The 24,094-nt window shown below is 53.1% G+C and overlaps 1 protein-coding gene and 1 long non-coding RNA gene across 4 annotated transcripts in view; both read left to right on the forward strand.

Annotated features, from left to right (window-relative positions):
* Positions 1-1,164: 1,164 nt before the first annotated feature.
* LOC125111490 (uncharacterized) lies at positions 1,165-3,808 on the forward strand. Its single transcript, XR_007130865.1, has 2 exons — positions 1,165-1,568; positions 2,500-3,808. It is a non-coding gene; the product is annotated as an uncharacterized LOC125111490 (long non-coding RNA).
* Positions 3,809-4,291: 483 nt separating this feature from the next.
* Positions 4,292-24,094, forward strand: part of NRIP3 (nuclear receptor interacting protein 3) — a 28,691-nt gene continuing 8,888 nt past the window's right edge. Inside the window, exons 1-7 of one of the 3 annotated variants that reach the window (XM_047754055.1) lie at positions 4,292-4,559; positions 5,007-5,167; positions 20,180-20,338; positions 20,828-20,910; positions 22,864-23,003; positions 23,652-23,704; positions 23,820-23,914. In XM_047754055.1, coding sequence (XP_047610011.1) covers positions 4,514-4,559; positions 5,007-5,167; positions 20,180-20,338; positions 20,828-20,910; positions 22,864-23,003; positions 23,652-23,704; positions 23,820-23,914 — 737 coding nt within the window. In that variant the 5' untranslated portion in view covers positions 4,292-4,513. Of the gene's footprint in view, positions 4,560-4,917; positions 5,168-20,179; positions 20,339-20,827; positions 20,911-22,863; positions 23,004-23,651; positions 23,705-23,819; positions 23,915-24,094 lie in introns of those variants that run through there. The other 2 variants (XM_047754057.1, XM_047754056.1) reach the window with 2 other exon arrangements.

Genomic DNA, 24,094 nt, shown 5'->3' on the forward strand with positions numbered 1-24,094 from the left:
GGGTGGGGGGGTGTGGCTGCCCGCACACTTGAGTGTACAGTCCCTGGCCTTTCTGTGCCCAGGGCCCGCAAGCCCAGAGCTGCTCAGAGAGGGCCACTGACGCGTCACTGTCACACCCACGCAGCATGGGTAGTTACCAGCATACGGAGGCGGGGGCGGCCTCCGTGCTCCTGAGATAGACAGGTGGCCAGGGTGCCCTGAGCTCCTGGCAGCCTTCTCACCTCTGGCTGGGTGTGACAGCTGAGGCCGTGCTGCCTCCTGAGGAGCTTGGCATCTCTCAGGCCAGCTCCCAACCGAAGGGCTCTCCCTGGGCCTCTGGAGGGCCGCCCCTTCTCCAGCTCCTTGCTCGGGGTGAACAGGGAAAGGGAAGGGGGCAGGGGTCAGTCTGCGGGGGGCCTGTGCTCCGCTGTCTCTCGCTGAAACCACACGAAGCCCGGCCAGACGGCCAGACGGAGAGGCCTCCCAGCAGGCGCAGAGACCTCGGCGGAGGCCTCCCAGCAGGCAAGCCTCTTTCCGCCAGACGCTCTTGCTTGAGATCCTGAGACCGGGCCCTCTCCCTCCCCTTTTCTACTGTCCGGTTGGAGGTCACAGCCTGTCCTTATCCAGGAGAGGAAACAAAATCTTTGCTGACAGGAATGGGTCCAAAAGACTGAGGCCACTTTGGAAAACAGCGGCGAGGCTGCTGTGAGCCCAGTTCTATGAGGCCGTGATGTTGGCATTGCCCTGAAGGAAGGCAATAGGCCTAACTCTTGCCTCCGTACTAACCTGCCAGAGCAGACAGTCTTCAGGGCTGGGTGCCAACCTGCGCGCACTGTGTTGCCAGAGACCTTGGTGTACACGTGACGGCTGCCGTGGACAGTTTGGAGACGCTTCCTGCGGAGGGCTTTGCGGTTGTGGGAGGCCCCAGGGCGGGAAGCAGACCTGCCGCCACAAGGACCGGGTGGCGAGGAGGGGACCAGGCAGTGGTCATGACTTCAGCGTGGGCCCAAGGGCAAAGTCAGAGCCAAGGACGCATGGGCGGGAAGACAGGTGACAATTCCTGGGCTCTCTGCTTTTTCTCTTCCGCCCTTCTCTATTTCTCTGGCTGCCAGTCCCAGCACTCATCTGTAACCCGTTCACAAAAGCCTTTCTTGTTACCTGAAGACTCAAAAGAAAGAAGAGAAGCTAAAGGACCAGATTGCCAGCTGGGAGCTGCTAATGGCCAGAGGATTCCAGGAGCCTGCCTCCAGCGACATAGGCTCCGAGCTGAAACACGGCGATCGTGTTGCTTGAACCCCGATTCAGCCATGCCTGAAGTCCCTGCACTTTTAAATTAAGGGGACAACACGGGTTTCCTTTTTTAAAAAATCAAGGTATAGTTGACTTACAATATTGTGTTAGTTTCAGGAGCAAAAAGTTTTCACTGTTGCTGAAGAAATCTTCAACTGGCTTTCCTGTCACTTAGAATGAGGACAACACGAATGAAATTCTAACTGAAAGAGCATCAGCTTGTCTACCATGATTCTCAAGGGCAGACCCTCTCTGACAGCCACGGCAGGGCATAGAGGACCTCAGAACAGAGCCACCTGGTACATTCAGGACCCAGAGGCACCATGTAGAGGAAGAGAGGGAGGCAGCCCCTGCCCTGGGAGGCCTAGCCCATGCAGGGGGCTCAGGTCTGGAGCCCTGGGGGAGGGGGGCACAGAGGAGGCCAGGCCAGGGCCCATTCCGAGGCTCGGCAGCCTCTGGTTTTCCTGAGGCTGTCCCGGGTGATGGGGTAGCTGCCTTCTGCTGAGCCCGGACTACCCGCCTCCACGTGCTGGGTGCATTATTATCTCATTTAACCCTCACGGCAGTGCTGAGAGGTCCGCGATGTATTCCTAACGGCATTTTCTAGGGGAGGAGCTGAACTCAGCACAGTGTCGTAACTTACTCATTGTGCAGCTGGTAAGCAGCAGAGCAGAGATTCAGGTCTAGAGTGCTGGACTCCAGCACCTGCGCTTTTAACACGTCTATTCTGCTCCCAAGATGGGTCAGTGGGGCAGGGAGGTTGGCTATGTGGAGAACTTTCGTGTAGGTAGAGCCGTCCAGAGTTTACAGAGGCCAGTTTTCCATGCAGTCCCACTGCATCGCTTTCACCGACGCGGGACCTAAGGCTTGGAGATAGGAAGGGTCATTGTCAAAGTCGTCTGGGCACACCGGCTAAACCGCGCAGAGGTCTGCTGTCTGCAGAAACTCTTAGGGTCGGTCCCTGTCTTGACCCGAGCTCCAGGGCAGTCTGGCTGAGGAAGAGCTCTGAGAGATGACGGGACCAGCGGTGTCGGGGCCACAGGCCCAATTGCAGCACACAGGTCCCACTCTAGCAAAGGGCGCTGCATTCAGCTCTAGCCAAGGCCCTATTTATTGTTCAGTAACACCTGACATGGCCCAATTCCAGTTCAACCGGAGACATTCAGCTTCCGGTGCTCTGGATGGGGTGTGGGGGAATTTACCTGTGAAAAGAGCCCCTTTCTTCTGCAGGGCAGTCCTCAACAAAAAGGCTGCAGTTCTGAGCTGAGCTGCCTGAGCATGGGGAGTTGGCATCTGCCTGCCTGGCTTCCTCTCAGTGGAAAGTGGCTGCCCTGGCCAGATCCCCTGGAGCGCTCACTGTCGGACCTGTCAGGACGCTTTGCTGAGCTCAGAGGCACCTACCCCAGAGACACAAGGCAAGGCTGTTTTTCACCGTCCCCTGGGTGCCTCGGGCCTGGAGGAGTGACCAGGCAGGGATCCAGGCAACAGGACAGAACGGCCCCGGGCAGCCACTGTTGTTTACTGCTGGGGGTGTGCCAGGGGACCGGAAGGTGAGCTGCCATCCCACCCCCCTTGCTGCCCCCCTCCGGGAGACGGTGCGCTCCGTGAGTGTCCTGGGGGACAGGAAACCGGGGGCTTCCCTGAAGCCAAGTAAGCAGCCTTCTGGATGTATTTCCCACAGGAGTATGTGAGCTCCGAATCTGGGGCAAGTGCTGGAGACAGGAACAGAGGAAAAAGAGCACTTTCAGGAGGTCAAACCCAGCCTTTCTGCTTTCTGGGTTCCGGAGGTAGACAGTCTGGGGTACCATTTGCCTTCCTTGGATAAGACCCTAACTTCTTGCCGTACTTATACTAGTAGTTACTGAGCACCTCCTGTGTGCTAGGGATTCAATGTTAAGCAAAAAATGGACCCAGTTTCCTTGGAGATTACAGCTAGTGAAGGAGAGAAATATAAACCAAATAACCAATAACGCCCCCACCACTACCACCAAAAAGGTGGAATGTCCAGGAGAGAGGCACAGTTTATAATTAGGGAGAACCCACCCCCTCTGGGAAGTCAGAGAGGGCTTTCCTAAAGAAATGCCTGGGACCCGAGGTCTGTTCACTGCACAGGGTAGCAGGGTCATTCCAGACAGAGGGCACGGCGGGATAGTCAAAGGCAGGCCATTTGGTGGGAGGGAGAATGGCTGTTCCAAGGACCTGGAAGAAAGAAGGCTGACATGGCCAAAGTGCAGGTGCAGGTGGAGGGCAGAGCCAGCAAGAGTATGGGTCTTTACCTGAGAGCGATGGGAAGCCTTCTGTGGGGCTCCACGCAGGCAGGTGAGATGATCACGTGTGCGGTTTGAAAAGATTCCTCTGGCAGCAGCCAGCGCCGGATCGGAAGGGAACCAAGGCCCGCCGGGGAGGCTGGTTAGGAAGTCTCGGATGTTTGCCTGTAAAATGGGGATGATGATGATAATACCATCTAATAAGCTGTTGCCAGGATTCAAGGAAGTATTTATGCCAGTGCCTGGCACACAGTAAAGGCTCAGTAAATGTTGTTATTGTCACTTTGGTTGGTTCTCTTCAGAGAGCAGAGCTTCCTGCCTCATGCCTGCTTTTGTGAGACGGGGTGCGAGAGTGTACTGGTGGTGGTTTCTGGGTGGAAACGCAGTTTGTACTAAAAGTCACAACATCGCGGCCCGGACCCAGGATGCCTGAAGGCCCCATTAAATGGCTTGAAAGTAAGAGATTCACAAAGAAAACCAGGTTCCAGTTACTCCCAGGGGCACGCTTTTGAGACCCGTGAAAGAAGCCCGGAGTTGGCAGAGAAAAACGTGCTTTTCCGTTAGGTGTGCGGAGGAGCAGGTGCAGGGCTCACACTAGCGTGCAGTCGAGGCGGGGACCCTCTCCACTCCTCAGCCTCAGGCTGACCCGCAGGCGTCCGCCAGGCCCTGCTTCCCCAGCGCGGAGGCGCGGTGCCGGGCGCAGGGGGTGGGGGTGGGGGCCCTGGGCAGGGGTTGCTGGGAGGAGGGAGGGTCCCGGAAGAACAACTCCGGCCGGCCCGCGGGGGCTGCCCCCTCCCCAGTCACGTGGCCTGGTGGGTGGGGACCGATGTGAAGTTGGAGAAATCCCGAGCGATCCCAACTTTAGAGTGCAACGCCCGTCCTCCCGAGCTGGGGCTTAGGGCTCTGGGGCTCCAGGAGGGGCGCGGAAGAGGGAACTGGTGAAGCCGAGAAGCAGCGCGGACGGCGGGAATCGGGGCATGGCCCAGCTGTCGGTGATTCCGGGGTCAGCCACGGCGTGGTCAGGTAGGGGCCAGGGAGTGGCGGCGGCTGGAATGGGAGAAGCTGCTCCGGCATCGGGTCCCCTATATCTCATCCCTGGGGATGCGGGGCACCTACAACGGGAGGGACTGGTTGGGCCGCGGGGGAGCCTCCGCGCTCGGAGTCAGTCTGACCAGCGCCGTCCCTCCTCGCCAGTTCCAGCCCCGCAGCAGGTGCGTGCGCAGGTGGGCAGCAGACGCCGGGAAGCCGCGCGCCGGCCGGGGTCGCAGTGCCGGCCCGCCCCCCGGGGGGGCGCTGTGCCGGCCCCGCCCCCTGCGCGCGCACTGGCTGTTCCCCGTGACGTCACGCTCGGCTATAAAAAAGGCGGCGCGCGGCGTTCGCGGCGCTGGAGGGCTCGAAGCGGCGGGCGGCCGGGGAGCGGGCGGAGGCTGGGACGCTGGGCCACGGGCGCCTCAGCGATGTTTTACTCAGGGCTCCTCACCGAGGGCGGCCGCAAGGAGACGGACATGCGGGAGGCGGCGTCGCTGCGGCAGCAGCGCCGGATGAAGCAGGCGGTGCAGTTCATCCACAAGGACTCGGCCGACCTGCTGCCCTTGGACGGCCTCAAGAAGCTGGGCTCGTCCAAGGACACGGTGAGCCCCCCGCGGCCGCGCTCGCCCCGGGGTCCCCGCGCGCGGCCCGTCTCCTTCGCGCGGCGAGGTCTCCCGGGCCCGCCCTGGCCGCTTTCACTGAGTCACCGGCCCGGCCCCCGCCGGCCGCTGTCGTGCGGATGCCGTCCTTCGGACTCCGCTCCATCCAGTACCCCCGGCTTCCGTTTCGCTCGGATTCCGTCGTGGCTTCTCGAGCTCGCCCTCCCTCCTGCTCCGCATCCTCCCCTGGGGTCTCTCCTGCCCCGCCTCCCGCCCTCGGGCCCCTTCCTCCCCCGCATTCGCGGTACCGTCGCCTGAGCGCGCGCGGCTCGAGCCTCGCGGCCCGGGAGCTCCCGCTGCCTCCCGGGCTGCCTGGCCGGCCCCGTGACCCACACAGAGGTGACCCGGAACGTGTGAGGGGGGAGGACCAAGTGGCGGGGGGAGCTTTCTGGGCAGTCGCCGTGTCCAGCTCCAGACGACTGTTGTCGAATCCCTTTCCCCCGTTGCGAAGTCTGCTTCTCCGTGCGATTTTTGTCTTCTTTGACTTTGACCTTCCAACGGGGTTGGGGGGTGGGGGAGGAGAAGAAGGGTGGGACCGTGGAGGCTTCCTGAGCCCCAAACCGCTCTTGAACATTTTCTCTCCTCCTGCTCCAGCCCCAGAGTGGATGAAGGGAGGAAGCTGCTGCCTCTCAGCCACCAGCTGTGTGCGGGGCTGGGGCTGGGGCTGGGGCTGGCGCAGGCTTGTTTTTCTAGCGGGGTTGTTCTTGGCATTAAGAGGGAGAAACTCAGGACCGGAGGGCTGGCTGGGTTCAAAGACCATGCTGTCTTCCGTCTATAGGAGGGATGCTATAGGGATCTAAGGGCTACTCGTTTAAAGAACTGTATCTGAGTCTCCATCCTTAAGTCACTGTAGTAGTGCTGGACCAAATTGGTGTTTAGCTTTGTAGTTTTATCTGGAATTTTCCTGTAGTTTAACTTATTTTCTTGAATTTCATGATGACTTTATTAAATAAGGCAGTAATTTATGAATAACTACTTAAACGTCTTTTAAATGAAGTAGATACTTTGCATATTTTTTTCCAGAATTTTTCTGAGCTTTCGGAATGTTTAATTTGTCAGGGAAAGGGTAGGAAATTCAGGGACCACTGAAATTGCCATTTCCAGCCCCAGGATGTATCAAGGGCAGGGTTGCTGAATCCACTTCTATTTTTTCTTTTTCAACACCTCTAGTGACACACAGATACCAAGATCAGAATTGTCCTCCCCTCATTGTGACAGGGAATTATTTTTAGTTATTTATGTGCATGGCATGTCTTCTCAATTATACTGCTTTGTTTTTTAAAAGATACTTTACCTACTCAAGCCACAGGATAGTTAATCTGATTAATGCTGACTCAGTGGTGAGTGACCGAAATGTAGTCCTAGAAAAACAGGTAACTGTCTCTTCCCTTTCACTTTGCAACCGTTTAGATGTCTTTAGCAAATCAGTTTCAAGTTTTCAGGCCAAGATAATCCTAGCTTCCGGAAGCCTAAGGAACCAATAAAGAGTAATAGGAACGCAAGTAAAAATTGGCATGTTTTTCTTCTCTTCATGCTGGATTTAAGATATGACTGACCTTTGGTTGTCCTGGGGTGTCAGGGAGTTCCCCAACCTGAGGAACTGCCTCTCCGTTCTTCCTTAGCGTTCTTGATTCTGCTTCATCCTGTGCAGGAAGAGTTCCATCTGCTTTTCTGACTCCAGGCTGTGTCAGTTGAGCCACATGGGAGCTGGTAGCATGGAAGGTAGAAGCAGGCTGGGAGGAGAAGCAGCTTCTTGCCATGGATGCGACACACAGCGGTTTCCTGGGAGACCCTGAACAGGGTTCAAATCCTGCTCCCCACTGCTGTGGCATTGATGTCCCTCCCTCCCTGTCCTCACACCCGCGGTGTGCAGCCAGTGCTCTGAAGAGCTGGAAGAGGTCGCAGGTGCCAGGCAGACTGGGACGGGGCTGGAGAGCCTGAGCGCTGGGTGAGGTGGCTGCTTAAGCTCTCTTGGACCTTATGCTGCTGCCTCAGGACAGTCTTAGAAATGACTGTGGAGGGACCGTTTTGCTTCTCTTTATTGACCCACCTGGTAGTAAGTATAGAGCAGTGTTGGCTTGCGTTCTCTCTCTGAAGGGGAGTTTTGAGGATTCCAAAACAAAGTGGCTGGTGCAGCACAGACTCAGTAGAAGAGGGGCAGGAAAGAATGCGGGGGCGCAGAGGGAGCTGAGGAAAAGCACAGCTCGGTGTCATCTGATGCTGGGGTTTGTCCTAGTGAGACACGGCGGGTTGTTTTCCTCGTGCTAGTGACCTGTGTTTGAATTAGACTGCTGAGTTGTCTGAGTCATCTGCCTTTTACCTTGCCCTTTAGTAACGTTCACGGTTTGAACCCAGCCTGCCAGCTGTTTTTGGATCAGCAAAGGGCATCCACAGGCAGTCAGACGCCGTCTTGCTCTCTTGGCCCAGGGACCTGCCTTTGCCCCACTCCTGTTTGTGTGTAGCCGGCTGCTGCAAAGTCTGATGTCGAAATTAATCTTATTTCTTATGTCTGGCTCTCTTATCTTGTTTATTCTTTCATCTTGTGCTGGCTTTTTTTCTGTATTAAATTCAGAACCAAAATCAGAGATATGAGTCATATTTAATTGATCTATTATTATTTTTCAAGTTAATGAAGCTAGAGAAGAAAAGTCACTCTAGGAGCTTTGCCTATTCTAATTTCTTTGTTTTAGCTACCAGGTTCGTAAATGTTCTTCTCATTGAGGTAGACTTTGTCATTTTTAAAAACAGCCATGTCCTGAGGTAATACAGTGTCTCTCCTATATGATAGTATTATTGACCATCAGGCTATATCCTTACTTATCCAGCAATAGAAAGAGAGTTTTGGTTTCCTGTCTATGACTGATTCTGTTTATAGCCAAATACTTTCACAAAATGCACTAGATATGAGAGAAGGCTGGGGGAAGGCTGGTGGCACACAGCAGAGCCAGCTGGCCATGAAATGAGTAGCCCTGTAATCTGAGTATCTGAGCTACTTGATCAGAATCTCTGTCACTGAGGGCAGCTCTCAGTGGTACCCTGTAGATTAGTTATTCATAATGTCACAGACATCCATAATGCTATAGATTTTGGACCGGAGAATTTTGGAGTCCTAGAAGAGGAGCATGAAATACCAGTATAGCATCAGGATCTGATGCAAACTCCAGATTTCCAGAGCTGTGATTGAATCCTAATTCTAACAAACTATTTGAACACCTGCTGTGTTCAGGACACAGTGCTAGGTTCTAGGACCACAGGAAGAAGATAGCAAGGTCTCCCTGCACAAGCTGTTTATAGGTTAGGAGAAAGGATAGAACATATTAATTTACTCCCCAATTTATTGAACGTTTATGACATATCAGGCATAATCTAGAGATTGAAGATATAATAGTAACCAAATGGAGATCCTAGCCTCATAGCACTTGTGTTCTTGTAGGGGAGAGAGCAGAAGTCAGTCGAGTAAATACACAGCATATGACGTGTCATCCGTGCTCTGGAGAAAACACTCTAGCATAAGGGAATAGGGAGCATGTGGCCCTGGCAGGGCGGAGTAGAGCCTTGCTGCTGTGGGTAGGGGGTCAGGAAAGGCCTCTTGCTAAGATTACATTTTAGGGGATATGGAAGCACAGGAGAGAGCAAAATGTCTTTGGGAAGAATGTTCTGGGCAAAAGGAACAGTCATCGCAAAGCCCCGAATTGTTAGTGTGCTTGCTGTGATCAAAGAGCTCTGAGAAGGCCCTTGTGCCAGAGCGAGACGAGCGAGAGGAGGTGACTTCAGAGAGACAGGGGGAGGCCAGACAGCTCAGGGCCGCACAGGTCATCGTACAGCCATGTGGCTTTTAGTCCGACGCGGGAACCGGTGGAGAACCATGCAGAGTGTGGCCCGGCACGTGGCCTGTTTCTTAAAGCAGACCACTGGGCGGGTCAGGCCGCAGAGGGCAGGGGTCGAAGCAGGGAGACGATTAGGAAGCGGCTGGTCATCCGGGTGAGGCGGTGGTGGCCCAGCGGTGCTGGCAGTGAAGGCGAAAGAAAGCGGCAGGTGCCGGGGTGCTTTGAAGCCAGAGCTGGCAGTTTAATCCAGCGGTTGGATTAAGGGTCTGAAAGAAAGAGTCAAGAATGACTTCAGAGTTTTTTGTTTTTTCGTTTTGTTTGTTTGCTTTTGGCCCCGCCTGCAGTATGCAGAGGTTCCCGGGTCAGGGATTGAATTTATGCCACAGCAGGGACAAAGCCACACCAGGGAATTCCCAAGAATGATCTCAGGGTTTTGATCTAGCAGTTGGAAGAATGGTTTGTCATTTACTGAAGTGGCTAAGTGCACAGGAGAGGGAAGAGACTGCAAGACTGGGACAGGGACTAAGAATCAGGAATTCGATTCTGAACAGGCTGAGTCTGAGGTGGCTAGTAGTTATTCGAGTGTAGGTATCAAGTGCGTGGTTCCAGGAGAAGACGAATAACCCCCAGGAAGCCCATGCTAGTTGTCAGATGTGACAGTCCGTCCGCACTGGAGGAGTTCAGTGGCAGAAGCGGTTACTCTGGCCTGGCGGGACAGTTGAGATGGAGCCTGGCGTCCCGATGAAAGTCTCGCCGTTCCCTGGCGAGGCAGCCGACTAGGAGGTTATGCGGAGAGGAAGCTGCTTCCAGAGTACGCACCTCAGAGTGAGAACTGTGCAGGTTCTCTGGTCAGATTCCCTGCTTGTGGGTGAATCCTTTCTGACAGAAATGCAGACTGCTGTGGGCAGCTAGAAACCACCATCTCACACCAGCAGGTGACAGTCAAGACGAAGGCTGTCCCAGTTCCCGTCGTGGCTCAGTGGTTAACGAATCTGACTGGCATCCGTGAGGACGAAGGTTCGAACCCTGGCCTCGCTCAGTGGGCTAAGGATCCGGTGTTGCCGTGAGCTGTGGTGTAGGTCACGGACGCGGCTCGTATCTGGCGGTGCTGTGGCTGTGCCGTAGGCCAGTGACTACAGCTCCGGTTCCACCCTAGCCTGGGAACCTGCATATGCCACGGTGGCAGCCCTAAAAAGCAAAAAAAAAAAAAAAAAGAATAAGGCTTCGTCTCTGAAATCGCACGTCTGCTGGGCCTCAAGGCAAAGAGAACGCAGAGGCCCGGGGCCTGTGGTAGACCTTAGGCAGCTTCCCGTGGGGTCCTGAGCAGCTGTAAACCCGAGGACAGTCTGTCTGTGTGACTGTGGCGTAGGATGGGCCGCATGTTGTATATTCCGCTAGGAAACAAGCAAGAGAAAGCACGGGTACTGGTGCCTTTTAGATTCCAAGGCCAGATGGAGGCGTGTGTGCTGGGCTTGAAGGGAAGGACAGGCGGGGTCCAGGTTGTCTACACAGAAATGGGGAGGAGAATGTCATGCCCTTTGAAGGAGAGAAAAGCGAATGCTCATCCGCTTCAACTTGAAGCCGAGCAGGAGAATTTAAAGTAGATGGGTCCACATGCATGTAATCATTAACATTTGCGCACTCGGGCCGTACGTAGCTGGCTCCGTAGGGACCGTCTCACTCCATCCGCACGAAACTCTGCAAGGTAACGACTGACTCGAACTCAGCTCTGTCTGACTCCAGAGCATGTATATTTTAAATGATCCGCCAAGTCAAGGGTTAGCAAACGTCTTCTATAAGGACCAGATTGGCTTCGCAGGCCGGTCCGTCTCGACTGCTCAGCTCCGCTGCCGCAGTGCAGAAGCAGCCGTAGACAGTGAACAAGCGGTGTTGAGTGGCTCTGAGAAAACTTCACTTACAAAAATGGGCACCAGGGAGCTCCCGGTGTGGCTCAGCGGTAACGCACCTGACTAGTGTCCATGAGGATGTGGGTTTCATCCTGGCCTCGCTGAGTGGGTTACAGGTCTGGTGTTGCCGCGAGCCGTGGTGTAGATCACAGACGTGGCTCAGATCTCGAGTGGCTGCGTCTGTGGTGTAGGCCGGCAGCCACAGCTCCTTTTGGACCCCTAGCCTGGAACTTCCATATGCTGCAGGTGTGGCCCTAAAAAACAAAAGCAAAAAACTGGGCAGTAAGCTGGATTTGGCTTGTGGGCTGTGGGCTGTTTGCTGACCCCTGTTTCTAACTGGTTCTAGTTGTGGTTCTACTGCAGGCTAGAAACTTTGGGTTTCTCCTCTGAGAGTCACTGCTACAAAGAAGGCAGACTTATGACATTTCTCCTGTTTTCCAGTCTGGCCCATTCTGTGGACCCCAGAAATCCCTTAGTTTGATTCTGCCTGGATTCAGCGCAGCATCAGTAGAGGGACTGAGAAAGTGAGCTTGGAAGTTCGTCCTCAGATCACGTTTCTCTGCTACCTGCTGTAGCCTCTTTTGTCTTCCCTCACTTTTCTTCCCACTGTGCAGCTTGGTTAGAAGAGACGTTTAGTCAGACCTGATGCCAGGCTGAGGAGCTTAAGCTCTGTCTACCCAGAGTGCCGCCCTCCCACAGTGCCCATTTCCTTCCGCTGCTCCTGCTGGTGACTCAGGCGACACGTCCGAGCTTACCTGCCCAAGATCTAGATCCTGAACCCTGGTTAGGGTTTAGCAGCCACGTTGCAGGTACAGTAGAGAACCAGGGACTGCTTCGGTGAGTAGTTGCCTTGTTGAGCCAAAGCATAAAGCAGGACCCCTGTCAGGAAGATGACTTGCCAGCTCTGTCCAGAAGCCACCAAAGTGCCTGCAGCTCCTGTCTTTCTAGCCCTGTGTATCATGAGCCGGAAAATAGAAGCTAGCCCTTTCAACAAACATAAACATAAATCACTTACGCCAATTTACAAAGCAACAGCCAAGGAGGGGAGTGCAGGGAACGCAGACCGTGTAAGTAGGGTAGAGAGGGGCTTCCGAAAGACAGCCCTGGATGGTGACTCAGGAAGGCTCTTTGAAGAAGTGAAAATCAGAGACGTGTGCATTCAGTGTTCTGTCAGGAGCTGGGGATACAGTTGTGGTCACGACACCAAGGTCCTTGCCCCTGTGAAATCAGCACTCTAGCGAGGGAGTGAAATAGTACACAAGTGAATAAGCAAGGTCATTCTGGATTTATAATTGCAATAAAAGAAATAGTAGGATGTGCTAGTAACTAACGAGGTGGGGGTACCTACTTTAAACGATAGGGTGAGGGAAGATGTTGTGAGGAAGTGATGTTTGAGCTGAGACATGAAAGATGAGAGAAAGCTAAGTATTTGAAGTATTAGGCGGAGAACATTTCAGGCAGAGGGAATGGCAGGTGCAGAGCATTAGAATGAGAGGGCGTTTCTGAGCCATGAGGCAAAACCGGAGAGCAGGAGTTCCCGTCATGGCTCAGTGGCTAATGAACCCGACTAGTATCCATGCAGACTGGGTTCGATCCCTGGCCTCCCTCAGTGGGTTAAGAATCCTGCGTTGCTGTGGCTGTGGTGTAGGCTGGCCGCTACAGTTCTGATTTGACCCCTAACCCAAGAGTCTCCATGTGCTTCTGGTGTGGCCCTTAAAAGACCAAACAAACCAAAACCAGAGAGCGGTGTGTGTGGTGCGTCTGCAGAGTCGGGGAGCTAGGCAGGGCCTGGATGGTGCAGTCCCCTGTAGACCGTGGAACGAAGTTTTGAGTTTTGTCTGAAGCCATCCAAGGGGTTTGAGTAAAGGAATGTATCATCTCTCTGGTACTTTTAAAAGCCTGCTCTGCTGGCCGTGTAGAGCAGGAACGGCCGCAAGGTGAAGGAGGAGGCGGACGTCGGGGTGGGAGACGGCCGTAGCGCAGTTGGAGGTGGCGGTGACTTGGCTTTTATTGGAGGCACTAAAGCAGGTAGAAGGAGATGGCTGCCAGATGCGTTTTGGAAGAAGTGGCAACGGCATGGATCTTCCTCAGCTTAACCGTGGGGTTACGACCTGAGGCACTCATTGTAAAATGAACATATTGTAGGTCGAAAATACGTGTGATATACCCAACCTGCCGAACATTGCGTTTTAGCCTAGCCCGGTTCGCGCAGGCTCAGCACGCTTGCACCTCCCTGCGGGGGGGGGGGGGATCACCTAACACGAAGCCTCTGTTGTGTGAAGTAGCGAGTCGCTCATGTACGGTATCGAATGTCGTCCAGAGAGGGAAAGACAGAATGGTTGTATGTACGGCGTAGCAAGTGGGCCACGTGTTTGCCCTGCTGATCCTGAGGCTGACCGGGAGCTGCTGCCGCCCGCCCGGCCTCCCCAGAGGGGATTCTGCGGAGTGCCCCTGGCGGGAGAAGACGGGATCCACAGCACGGTTCCTGCTGGAGGCGTGTTGCTGTAGACATCGCAGCTGAGCTGTTCTCAGCTGGGCACCACCTGCGCTCGGAACGGGGTGGTGGGGGCGGGGGGGGGGGGGGTCAGGGAAAGACAAGAGTCAGGAAGGGGGGCGCCGTGTCGCCAGGCTGGTGGGGAAGGAGTGATCCAGAGCGGCGAGCAGGCCAGGACCTGGGAGCGCAGGCCTCTCTTAGGACTGAGGGAGAGGCGTGCTGAGCGGCACGAGCGCTTTGCCCAAGCTCGTAGGGGACAAGCGGTCGTTTTGCTCAGGGAGAAAAAGCCCTCACGGAGGCCGGAAGACGAGACCGGGCAGGGGGACGCGGTGGCGAGAGCTCTGAAGTGCTGGCCTGCGCGTTTTGTGATGATCAAGCTGGCGGGGGAGCCACCATGGGGAGGAGGCCGTCCAAGTCCTGTTTTCAGAGCTAACGTGGGCTTAGTAATAAGGGCAGGCGTGCGGGGGACACCGAGGTGTCGAAGAGGCAGAGTTTCACTCCCCAAAAGGTGAAGAACGCCGAGAAGGTACGGGCTTTGCGGGAAAGGCGGGCGGGACGGGCTCCGGCAGGACGTCTGAGTGGGGATTCACAGGCGGCTGGCGCGCGGGTGTAAAACTCCGGGGTGAGGCCGGGGACCAGGTAGAGTCCGCGCCAGAACGGCAGAGGTTTGCACAGGCGGTGAAAGCAGCTAAGGCTGCGGGCAGGCTCAGCAGCTGAGCCTCAGCAGCTGAGCCTGCCCTGAAAGGATCTGTAGAGTGGGAAAGGACCAAAGATAGACCGACGAGGCACGTTTAGGAGATGAGCAGAGGCAAAGGGACCAATCGATGAGACAGAAGCAGAGTAGACAGAAAAGTGGTGTTAGAAGCCAGTGGTTTTCTCGAGGAGAGTTTCAAGAAACGTGGAATGCTAGGTTTATGAAAGCACTGTTCCTCATGGCAAACTCAGAAGCAGTTAAGTGAATTGAGGCATGTTTATACCTTGATCGCCTGTGTGTACAGATGATGTGCTATTTTAACATGCGGAAAACAGGCCAGATGTAAGGAAATAGATGGTAAGGTGGTTGGTTAGAGGGTAACTGGGATTACATCTGCTTAAGTTACGTTGTTGGTGTGCACGCATGTACACCCCATTTCGTTTTTGCACAATTCGGCAGACATCATTAGTTGGCCAAGTTATCACCTATTTTCACCCCTTTGCTATCTGCCTGACTCCTGTACGGAGGTTAGAAAAGCTAAATTCATCCAGACCCCCTTGTAGTTAGAAGTGGCCACATGAACTCTAAGAAGATGAAGGCAGAAGACTGTTGGGATTCTGAGAAGGCTTTTGCTTTCCTGAGAAAGAGAATAGATGGCACAGAGCCCCTTCCTCCCTCCTCATTCCTTGAATGTGGGTGTAATGCCTGGGGCTGGGGCACCCATCCTATGGCCGTGAGGGAATGGCCAAGAGAAGTGCAGGAGCAGTGACCCTGACATTGCTGAGCTGCTGAATTGATGCCAGCAGCTGCCTACCCCTGTCTTCTTGTTATGTGAGAAAAAATACACCTCCCTATAGGCCACCGTAAGCTGGCTTTTCTTGTGGCTGTATGCTTTCCTACTGTATGGGGGTATATTTTTATTTATTTTTATTTGTTTATTTATTTTTTTGTCTTAGGGCACTGCTGCACTGGGGCAGCATATGGAGGTTCCCAGGCTAGGGGTCGAATCGGAGCTGTAGCCACCGGCCTACGCCACAGCTCACAGCAACGCCAGATCCTTAATCCACTGAGTGAGGCCAAGGATCGAACCCGCAACCTCATGGTTCTTAGTCGGATTTGTTTCTGCTGTGCCACGATGGGAACTCCTGGGGTGTATTTTTAAAATTTACTTTTTATAGAAAACCTGCAGGTATATAATTTAAAACTTAAGAAAATTTAAACTGTTCCTTAATTTGATTTTACCTCCACCCCATGTTCCCCCTCCTACTATGCTAATATTATAACATGTTAATTATAGTTAAATGGCTACTTTGGGTCAAATCAGCATTTACTGCTTACATTATTATAACTATATTCATCTTACTCACAGCTGAGTCAAATACTATACCTTAATTGTGTCTCCTTTCTCATACAAATATTTCTATCAAAATTAATAATTGCCTATTTTCCCCTTTATTTAATTTTCTGTGTACAATTGAAATCTCTCACAAGAAACTTAAAACTCTACATGATCCAGAAGTTCTTTTTTTGGGACGTCATCCTTTCTGACGTGCTCTCTCCCCCATTTCCTCTTGGACTGGTTGCTCTCAAGGCCGCCCCACAGCTAACATCCGGGCTTTTCCTTCAGTACCGTTCTCAGGATTGCCTTTATTTCTCCTCTCTCTCTTTTTTTATGACTCAATGAATTTATTACATTTGTAGTTGTACAGTGATCATCATAATCCAGTTTGATAGGATTTCCATCCCACACCCCCAGCGCATTTCCCCCCCCCACCCCCGAACTGTCTACTTCGGAAACCATAAGTTTTTCAAAGTCTGCGAGTCAGTATCTATTCTGTAAAGAAGTTCGTTGCGTCCTTTTTTCAGATTCGACATGTCAGTGAAAGCATTTGATGTTGGTGTCTCATTGTCTGGCTGACTTCACTTAGCATGATAATTTCTGGGTCCATCCATGTTGCTAAAAATGCCGGTATTTCGTTCCTTTTAATGGCTGAGTAATATTCCATTGTGTCTATGTACCACATCTTCTTGATCCACTCCTCTGTTGATGGACATTTAGGTTGTTTCCATGTCTTGGCTATTGAAAATAGTGCTGCAATGAACACTGGAGTACATGTGTCTTTGCGAGTCATGGTTTTCTCTGGATAGATGCCCAGGAATGGGATTGCTGGATCAAATGGTAGTTCTATGTTTAGTTTTCTGAGGCATCTCCATACTGTTTTCCACAGTGGCTGCACCAATTTACAATCCCACTAACAGTGTACTAGGGTTCCTTTTTCTCCACACCCTCTCTAGCACTTCTTGTTTGTAGACTTTTTGATGATGGCCATTCTGGCCAGTGTAAGTTGGTACCTCATTAGTGGTTTTGATATTTCTCTTCTCTGTTGGAGCTTTATTTCCTGGATCCTATGCTTTTCTCTTTGTTTGGGGACTTCCCTCACTTTGGTAGGGCCTGTCCCTCAATAGCTGCTTGACGATGTGTGGAAAATAACTTTCCTGGTTTTTAATTGATAGCTTGACTAGGTTTAGAAATTACGTGCTGTCAGGTTTTTTAAAAGTAGAATCCCACTGTCTTTTAACTTCCATTATTGCCATTGAGTAGTCCTGTGTAATTCTGGTTCCTAATCCTTTGTATTTGAATCATCTTTTTCTCTTTGGAAGCCTTGGGAATCTTTGTCATGCACGAAATTCCAAGAATTCTTAATGAGGTGAAGTCTTTTATCTTTCATTGTGCAAGACTCCAGGTGGGCCCTTTCAGTCTTGTGCATCCTTCAGTTCTGATGTGGTGTGCCACTCCACCCTCATGCTGAGCTGTTGTGGGAATGTATTCTGAACCCAGCCAAACTCGACCAACCAGACTTTTGATTTACCCTTACAGAAGGAATAAACTTTTGGCATTCTTACCAGTTGTCTGGGTCAAGTAGGAGTCTTATGCAGGCTTTATACTGATCTCTTTCCAACCCTAATTGTACTTTCCAACTGTAGAGATACAATACCTATAATTCCTAAACTTTTCCAAGGTTTTAGTTTCAGTAGGCAATGTTTCTACAGCCAGATCCCCACGTATAAAATAGTTCAAATAAAAAATATGTGTGTGTGTGTGTATATATATATATATATATATGTAATGGTTTGTTTTTTTCCTTAAGTACTCGTTCTAGGGGAAGGTCAGTTAGACAGCCCTCTCCATGTAGTCATGTGGGGCCCGCGCTGACAGTGACTCTTCTGCCTTCAACCTGTTGTCTCCAGAAAGGCTGCCGCTCCAGGCCGCGGGGGGAGGACTAGCACACGGAGGAGGGCGCTCAGGGGCGTTTCGGGGGCCGGGCCTGCGACTGGTGCAGGTCACTTCCGCCCACATCTTGTTTGCCAGCCTCAGGCATGTGGCCTTGCCTCACTGCGGGGAAGCCTGGGAAACAATCCAGGTGTGTCCGGAAAGAAGAGGAGGCCCTGGATTTTCTTTCGCAAGGGAAGTCTTTGCCACTCTGGTGGAAGGCGTGAAGCATTTAGCTTTCTCTAGACTAGATCAGTTACTAGTTTTTGGTCTGCTTTTTAGATTCCAGAATTTTGCCAGCATTCTTCTTTTGCTGTCGTTGTTGTTGTTTACTGTTCTCTGTATTCTTATTTCTTGACTGTCGGTGACATTTTGGTTGAGAGCAGAGGTAAATGTATAGTTACAGTCACTGAAAACATGAGGGCAAAATTAAATGACCTCAGAAGAGCATTTCTGAGGTTCTTATGAGTTAATTGGCTGTGATTTTTCAACTCCTGTGAATACTTTTAGTTACAAAAATGAAGAGAATTAGATGTACTGATATAGAAAAATGCCTTTCTATAAACAAAAACAGAAGAATTTGGAAGACTGTTATAGTATGATTCTATTTTTATTTATGTTTGTAAATGTATTAAAATTTTGCAAGGATATACTTCTAAAGGTAATGGTTGTTATTTGTAGAACATGAAACTGAGAAGGGTGGAGGGTTGGGTAGGCTCTGCCTTTCAATTGCATGTGTTCAGTGATATTCGAACATTTTACACTGAGCATGTATTGCATTTGAACCATTTGGGGTCACCAAATAACAGAACAGTCAGCAGGACCACATGCCCTGGAGAAGTCAAGTAAAATGAAGGCCGGAAGTGTCTGTCAGGTTTGGAAATTGGGGATCCTTATGGGTGTTGTGGGATCCCACGTGACTTCAATGAAGAAAATATAGGCTATCAGGAAATAGGCTAGTCATTTCAACTTTTTTAAAGACCGTTTAGGACAGGATTAGATTAGGATGTAGAGCTGAGGCAGGGTCTGAGGTTTTGTCTAGGAGTTTTCTCTCCAATAGATGAGAACTTTGAGTGTGTATACAGCCGGTGGAGAAGGGGTCTCGTAGGAAGATTCAGGAGAGAGATGACTTCAAGGAAAATATTGCAGAACTTTCCCCCTTTGCCTCATCGGTCCAGTGACAATTAGACCCTCTCAAGATTGAGAGTAACCGGGTAAAGTGGTGTTCAGCAAGCCCAGTGGAGACAGGAAGCCTCAAACTTTCGCTTAGAAGGGCTTTGTGTACCTGGCCTTCGAAGCCCTTCCAGTCTCACGTCTACACATCCAGCTTATCTGAGTTGGTCCTGCCGAGCACGGACTTGAAGAAATGAACGCCCCGCTTTGGTGTGAGTCCAGGCTTGTCAGTAAGAGAGCTAAGAGTGGAGAATTTCTGTTCTTTGAGGACCAAGCCTTCTCCAGGGTCAGACCGGCAGGTGCGATAGAGTTAGTGCTTCCTGATCAAGTTAAGATGCTCTCATTTCTTTTAAGTGCCCGCCCTCCTTTCCCAAGGATGCTAACTTAGAATCTGCCTTGCCAAAGATCAGTATATTTTGGGCATCCCTGTCACTGCCTCACCAGGGTTACAGTGAGTCATGGCTCTGACTCTGTTCTTCTGAGGACTCTGGAAGGCGCAGGATAACGAAGGCCTTTTCTCCTTCTGTCCTTTCCTGGGAGGGTTCCAGGCTCCAGGCTTCTTGGAGTGACTCTCTTCTCCCTCGAATTAGAACACCGTCTGGTGTGTATTACACAGACACTTGGGGTTAGACTCTGTTCTTGGAGGGATTTTAAAAATTACCGTAACCTGGGACTATAATGCTTCGGTGTAGGAATCTCTCAGGTCAAATGACACTTTTTCAAGAGGTGACTCACACTTTGTGGAGGCCTCTTTGGGTAGCAACAGTAGAGCATGGCTGAGTCTGCCCAAAAGCCCTCCTTAGCTCTGTCAAAGAGCAGACTTGGGTTGGCATGCCTCATGCTGCTTCCCGACATTGGGCGCCCCACATGGTATAAGGTCTGATTAAGGCCCTGCTTCTTGATCCTGGACCGCTGAAGAGCTTTGGAATCCGTGACGAGCCGTGTGCTCCTTGAGGTCCAGAGGATAACAGTAAGGATGATTCCCGTGGGTTCCACCAGGCTCTAAAGCGCGTTTCCTGCGAGAGTTACTCCGCAGGCGTCAACTCCTGCCTTCCCGCCTCACCCTCTCCGTGGATGGCGCAGCCCGCGGGGGAGCCAGGTCTCCAGGGCAAGTGCCTTGTGACTCATTTGGGTCCAAATCGTAAGACGATGAGGGAGTGAGGCTTGAGATAGAAGAACGCAGAACTTCCGAAACCAGTGCCAAGGTTTGTTCCGCCGTGAGAATGCGCCGCCCTCTCTCTGAGTCCCCTGGGGAGAGACGTTTGCTCCACAGGCCTTCCCCTGAGAAGCCTTGTCAGGGAGGGAAGTTCAGATCACGAGGGCCCCAGTTCTCTTTAGCCCCAGGCCGTCAGCCCCGTCCACGTTTCCAGGGTCCCCACTGCTCTTCCGCTCCGTCCGGGCGGCCTGCTGCTAGCCGGGGTACAGTGCCTGCTCTGACAGGCCAGCCAAGTCCCTGCTGAAGGAAGAATAAAGAAGCAGCCCAGGTGGAGCTCAGTTAGCTGAGGTCCTTCACTGTTTCTTGGGCACCTGGGGGGCAGCGGGAGCAGGGAATGCCCTCGGCTCAGAAGCCTCCGCTTCTGTCCCCCCAGCAACCTCACAACATTCTGCAGAGACGGCTCCTGGAAACCAACCTGTCTAAGCTGCGAAGCAGTCGTGTCCCTTGGGCCTCCAAGTCCAGCAGACTCAGTCAGGCCAAGTCGGAGGGGCTCAGGAAGTCTGAGGAGGACATGATCTGGGTTTCTTGCCAGGTAATGTACTGAGGACAGCTTTCCCAAGGTTTGGTCCCGTCGTGATCCCTGTCCTGGGGCCTCGCCTCCCAATTGTGCAGAATGTCCGTCTAATGGCAGAATATTCACCATCGAGCCCCAAGGACACGCCGTGCACCATGGGACGTCTCTGCGTATTTTGTTCACATGTGTGTCACTGGGGAGGAGGACCAGGGGTCTCATCAGTTTTGCACAGGGGTGTGGGATATGCACTCACTCACACACACACACACACATCAAGGGCTGCTTGGTGGATAGAATGAAGGTCCCCTTTGGGGACCCTCTGTCGGCGCTGGGCCAGCAGGAGGAACCCTCCAGGGCCTCTGCGGTGGTGGAGCTGGGACACGCCGACTGGTAATTGTGAGGGTGCTCGCCAGCCCTGCCTTTCCCGCGACATCTGTTTCTTGCTCTTTGGATCTTCCTTCCCTCCTGCTCCTCTGGCATCTGCTGAAAGTCTCTTTCCTCTCACAGTGTGCTGGAAAGGATGTGAAAGCCTTGGTTGACACGGGCTGCCAGTACAATCTCATCTCTTCAGCCTGTGTGGACCGCCTGGGGTAAGTAGCCACTTGCGTTGGAAGTCAGATGCTCATCCACTCTTGGCTTGAACTGATTTCGAGGTTCAGGCTTTCCATTAACGCGCACTAGTTAAGTTTTGAGCAGAGACTTTGGACTCTGGAAAGAGAGAGCGTGTGCCATGCCTGCGTCCTGACTGGTACCCCAGACCGCACGTCGGGGGGAGCTTCCCTGGGGGTTTGCCCTGGAGAGGCGAAAGCAGAGTGTGTCTGGCCGTCGCTTACGTGGGGTCCTGTTCCTGGAGGCCACACTGCCAGGCCGGGAAGCATCAGTCAGACCGAGGAGCAGGGCGCTGGCGCTGTTGGCCGGACCTGCGCGGAGGTGGCCGGTGCCTTTCCTCCCTGCAGACAACACGCAAACTCAGGCCCCACTGCCCCGCTGGGACGGGGTGTGGCGCGGACCCTCTCACGTTGAATGTCTTCAGTCCTCTCGGCGGACGGGGTTGAGTTCTCCCTCTGTTTTGTCGGAGGAGGCCATTTTGTGCCTTTCTTCCTTTTCACTCGGTGTGTCCTTTTCTTCTCTTCCTTCTCTTCCCTCCAAAGTACCAGAGAGGCCCTGGGGTCCGGCCAGACTGGGAGGGTCAACCGCATCCCTTCCCACCCCCAGCCCTTTCCCAGCCCACGTCCGTGTGCTGCAGCCATCCCTAGGGAAGATGGCATGGCCCGTTTGAAGCTCCTTTCAAGGTACCCCTGTCCTCAGGAAAGGCCTGTCCCTGTCCTCGGGAAGGGCCCGCCCCCGTCCTCGGGAAGGGCCTGTCCCCGTCCTCAGGAAGGGCCTGTCCTCAGGAAGGGCCTGTCCCCATCCTCAGGAAGGGCCTGTCCTCAGGAAGGGCCTGTCCCCGTCCTCGGGAAGGGCCTGTCCTCAGGAAGGGCCTGTCCCCATCCTCAGGAAGGGCCTGTCCTAAGGAAGGGCCTGTCCCCAGGAAGGGCCTGTCCCCCTCCTCAGGAAGGGCCTGTCCTCAGGAAGGGCCCGGCCCCGTCCTCGGGAAGGGCCTGCACAAGTCCGGTTTGTCTCTTCAGCGACCTCTGCCACATGGTCTGTTTCCTCTCGTCTCTGTCTTCTCTGGGTTTGTGCATTGCTGTTGAGGGTGGTGGAGGGCGTCCAGGACACAAGCGCTCCTGTGGGAAGAATCCTGAGCTCTCTTATGTGCTAAAGAGGCCAGATACTGTGCACCATGATGCTTCCAGAAAGACTCGTACTGTCCTGGTGCACAGTTAGGCAGCAGACTGCCGTGATTCCCGAGGGATTAATCACCATCTGCAAAACCGCAGCCCTTCTTTCAGATGGGCTGTAACACCCAGAGAGAGGGGGTGGAGTGAGGCGGGAGGGCTGGCTCCAGCCCGGATAGCTTGGGTGCCAGCTGTCCCAGTCAGCTTACGCCACTGTGTGAAGTGTTGGTGCTGTTTTCCCCTCCTCCCCTGGGCAGACTTTCTCCACAACAGTCCTTGCTGATGCCAGCATCAATGCCCGTAACAGACAGGTACCTGCCGCACCAACCTTGTGGCCTGAGACTCACTGAGGAGGATAGACCGAAATAGACAAAGAGAGGACTGGGGACAAAGCATCTTCTCACGTTAGGATTCACCTGCCTCTCTAGATCCGCTACCCCAGATGGGTAAAAGGCGAGGGTGGGGGCCGTGGCGGGGGCGAATGCTGGGGTGCCGAAAAGGGTCCTCCGAGTGTGTCAGCTCTCCTCTTTCACCAATGCAGATAGTGACAGAGTTTTTGAGAACAGGAGCTGAGTCTACTTTTGTATGTTCCCTGGCATGTTTAGGATAAAATGATAAAACACGAAGTGTAAGCTAGCAATTCTTTGGTAAAATTAAACCGAGGAAATTCCTGGAAAATTCCAGCTGTCCGTCAAAAAGTAGGCGTTGCCAGATTTCCCCAGAAACCTGGTGCCCAGGGGATTCTGGCATTTTCTCTCCGTGCAGACTCAAGGAGCACGTCAGATCTCACAGGCACGAGGGAGAGCAGCTCTGTCTCCCCCGGCATCTGAAAGTGATGGGGCAGATTGAGCACCTGGTGATCACCCTGGGCTCCCTCCGCCTGGACTGCCCAGCAGCCGTGGTTGGTGAGTAGAGCTGCGGCCTGGACCTGGGCACCCCTCCTTCCACCGAACCCTCGGGGGGCTCGCGTGGCTGTGAAGACGGACTTCTTCAAAATCCGAGGTTTCCGCTTTTTTGTGCTATAAATCTCCTCCCAATTTTTCCTTCCAAAGTACCAGATGGGCCCTGAGCTACATTTAAGACATGTGGAGAATCACCCAGAAAATTAAAAAATTCAAGGGGTATGAGAATAGACATTTCTTTGTGCCAGTAAAAACAGCCCTGAAGAGGTTCCCTGGGCTAGTCGGCGGGAGACGGCGAGGTGCTCTTCCTCCTTTGCCCTAAACCCCCGACGGGTCCCTCCACCTCCTGTGCTTCCCACACGCTCTCTAGTCTAGACTACTCTGCGTTCCTGCGTTTCGTCCAAGGGCCTTTGTCCTTTAGAGTTAAAAAGAACTGGGTTTGAATCTTGACTCTGTCACCTTTTAACTACAGTCACCTGGAGAAATTGCTTAATGTGATAAACACTCAGCAGATGTTTGTTGGACGGAAGGAAGGATAGGTGGATGGGTAGATGGGTGGATAGATGGATGGTAGGCTGGATAGAACCTAATGATGATGAGGCCGACTTCTAAACCAACACGAAAATGGTTAAATCTTAATTTTTTTCTTAGAGGACAATGAGAAAACCTTGTCTCTTGGTCTCCAGACTCTCCGATCTCTGAAGGTAAGACTGATTCTGCTTTCCCCTTGGCACTTCCTCTCTGAGGCAGGGGTCCTCTGACATGGAGACCCCGCAGTGGGACCATTCCCAGTGACCAGTGAGCCTCCTTCGTTTTCAGTGTGTCATAAACTTGGACAAGCACCGGCTGATCGTGGGGAAGACAGACAAGGAAGGGATCCCTTTTGTGGAGACGGTTGCCGTGAGTGAAGACAAGTGAGTGCCGGGCCGGGTCAGGGCAGGCCGAACCCATGGGTCACCAACCGGAGCGGTCCTCACGCGGGGTCCCGGGTCGGGTCCTGCCTTTGGCCTTCGGTCGCAGCGCACCACACCCTCCCACCCCCGAGTTCACAGTCCCACAAAACCCGCTGGCCCGCATGTCAGAATGGGCAGCAG

The sequence above is a fragment of the Phacochoerus africanus genome, chromosome 11 (genome assembly GCF_016906955.1).
Source record: "Phacochoerus africanus isolate WHEZ1 chromosome 11, ROS_Pafr_v1, whole genome shotgun sequence".
NCBI classification, from domain to species: domain Eukaryota; kingdom Metazoa; phylum Chordata; class Mammalia; order Artiodactyla; family Suidae; genus Phacochoerus; species Phacochoerus africanus.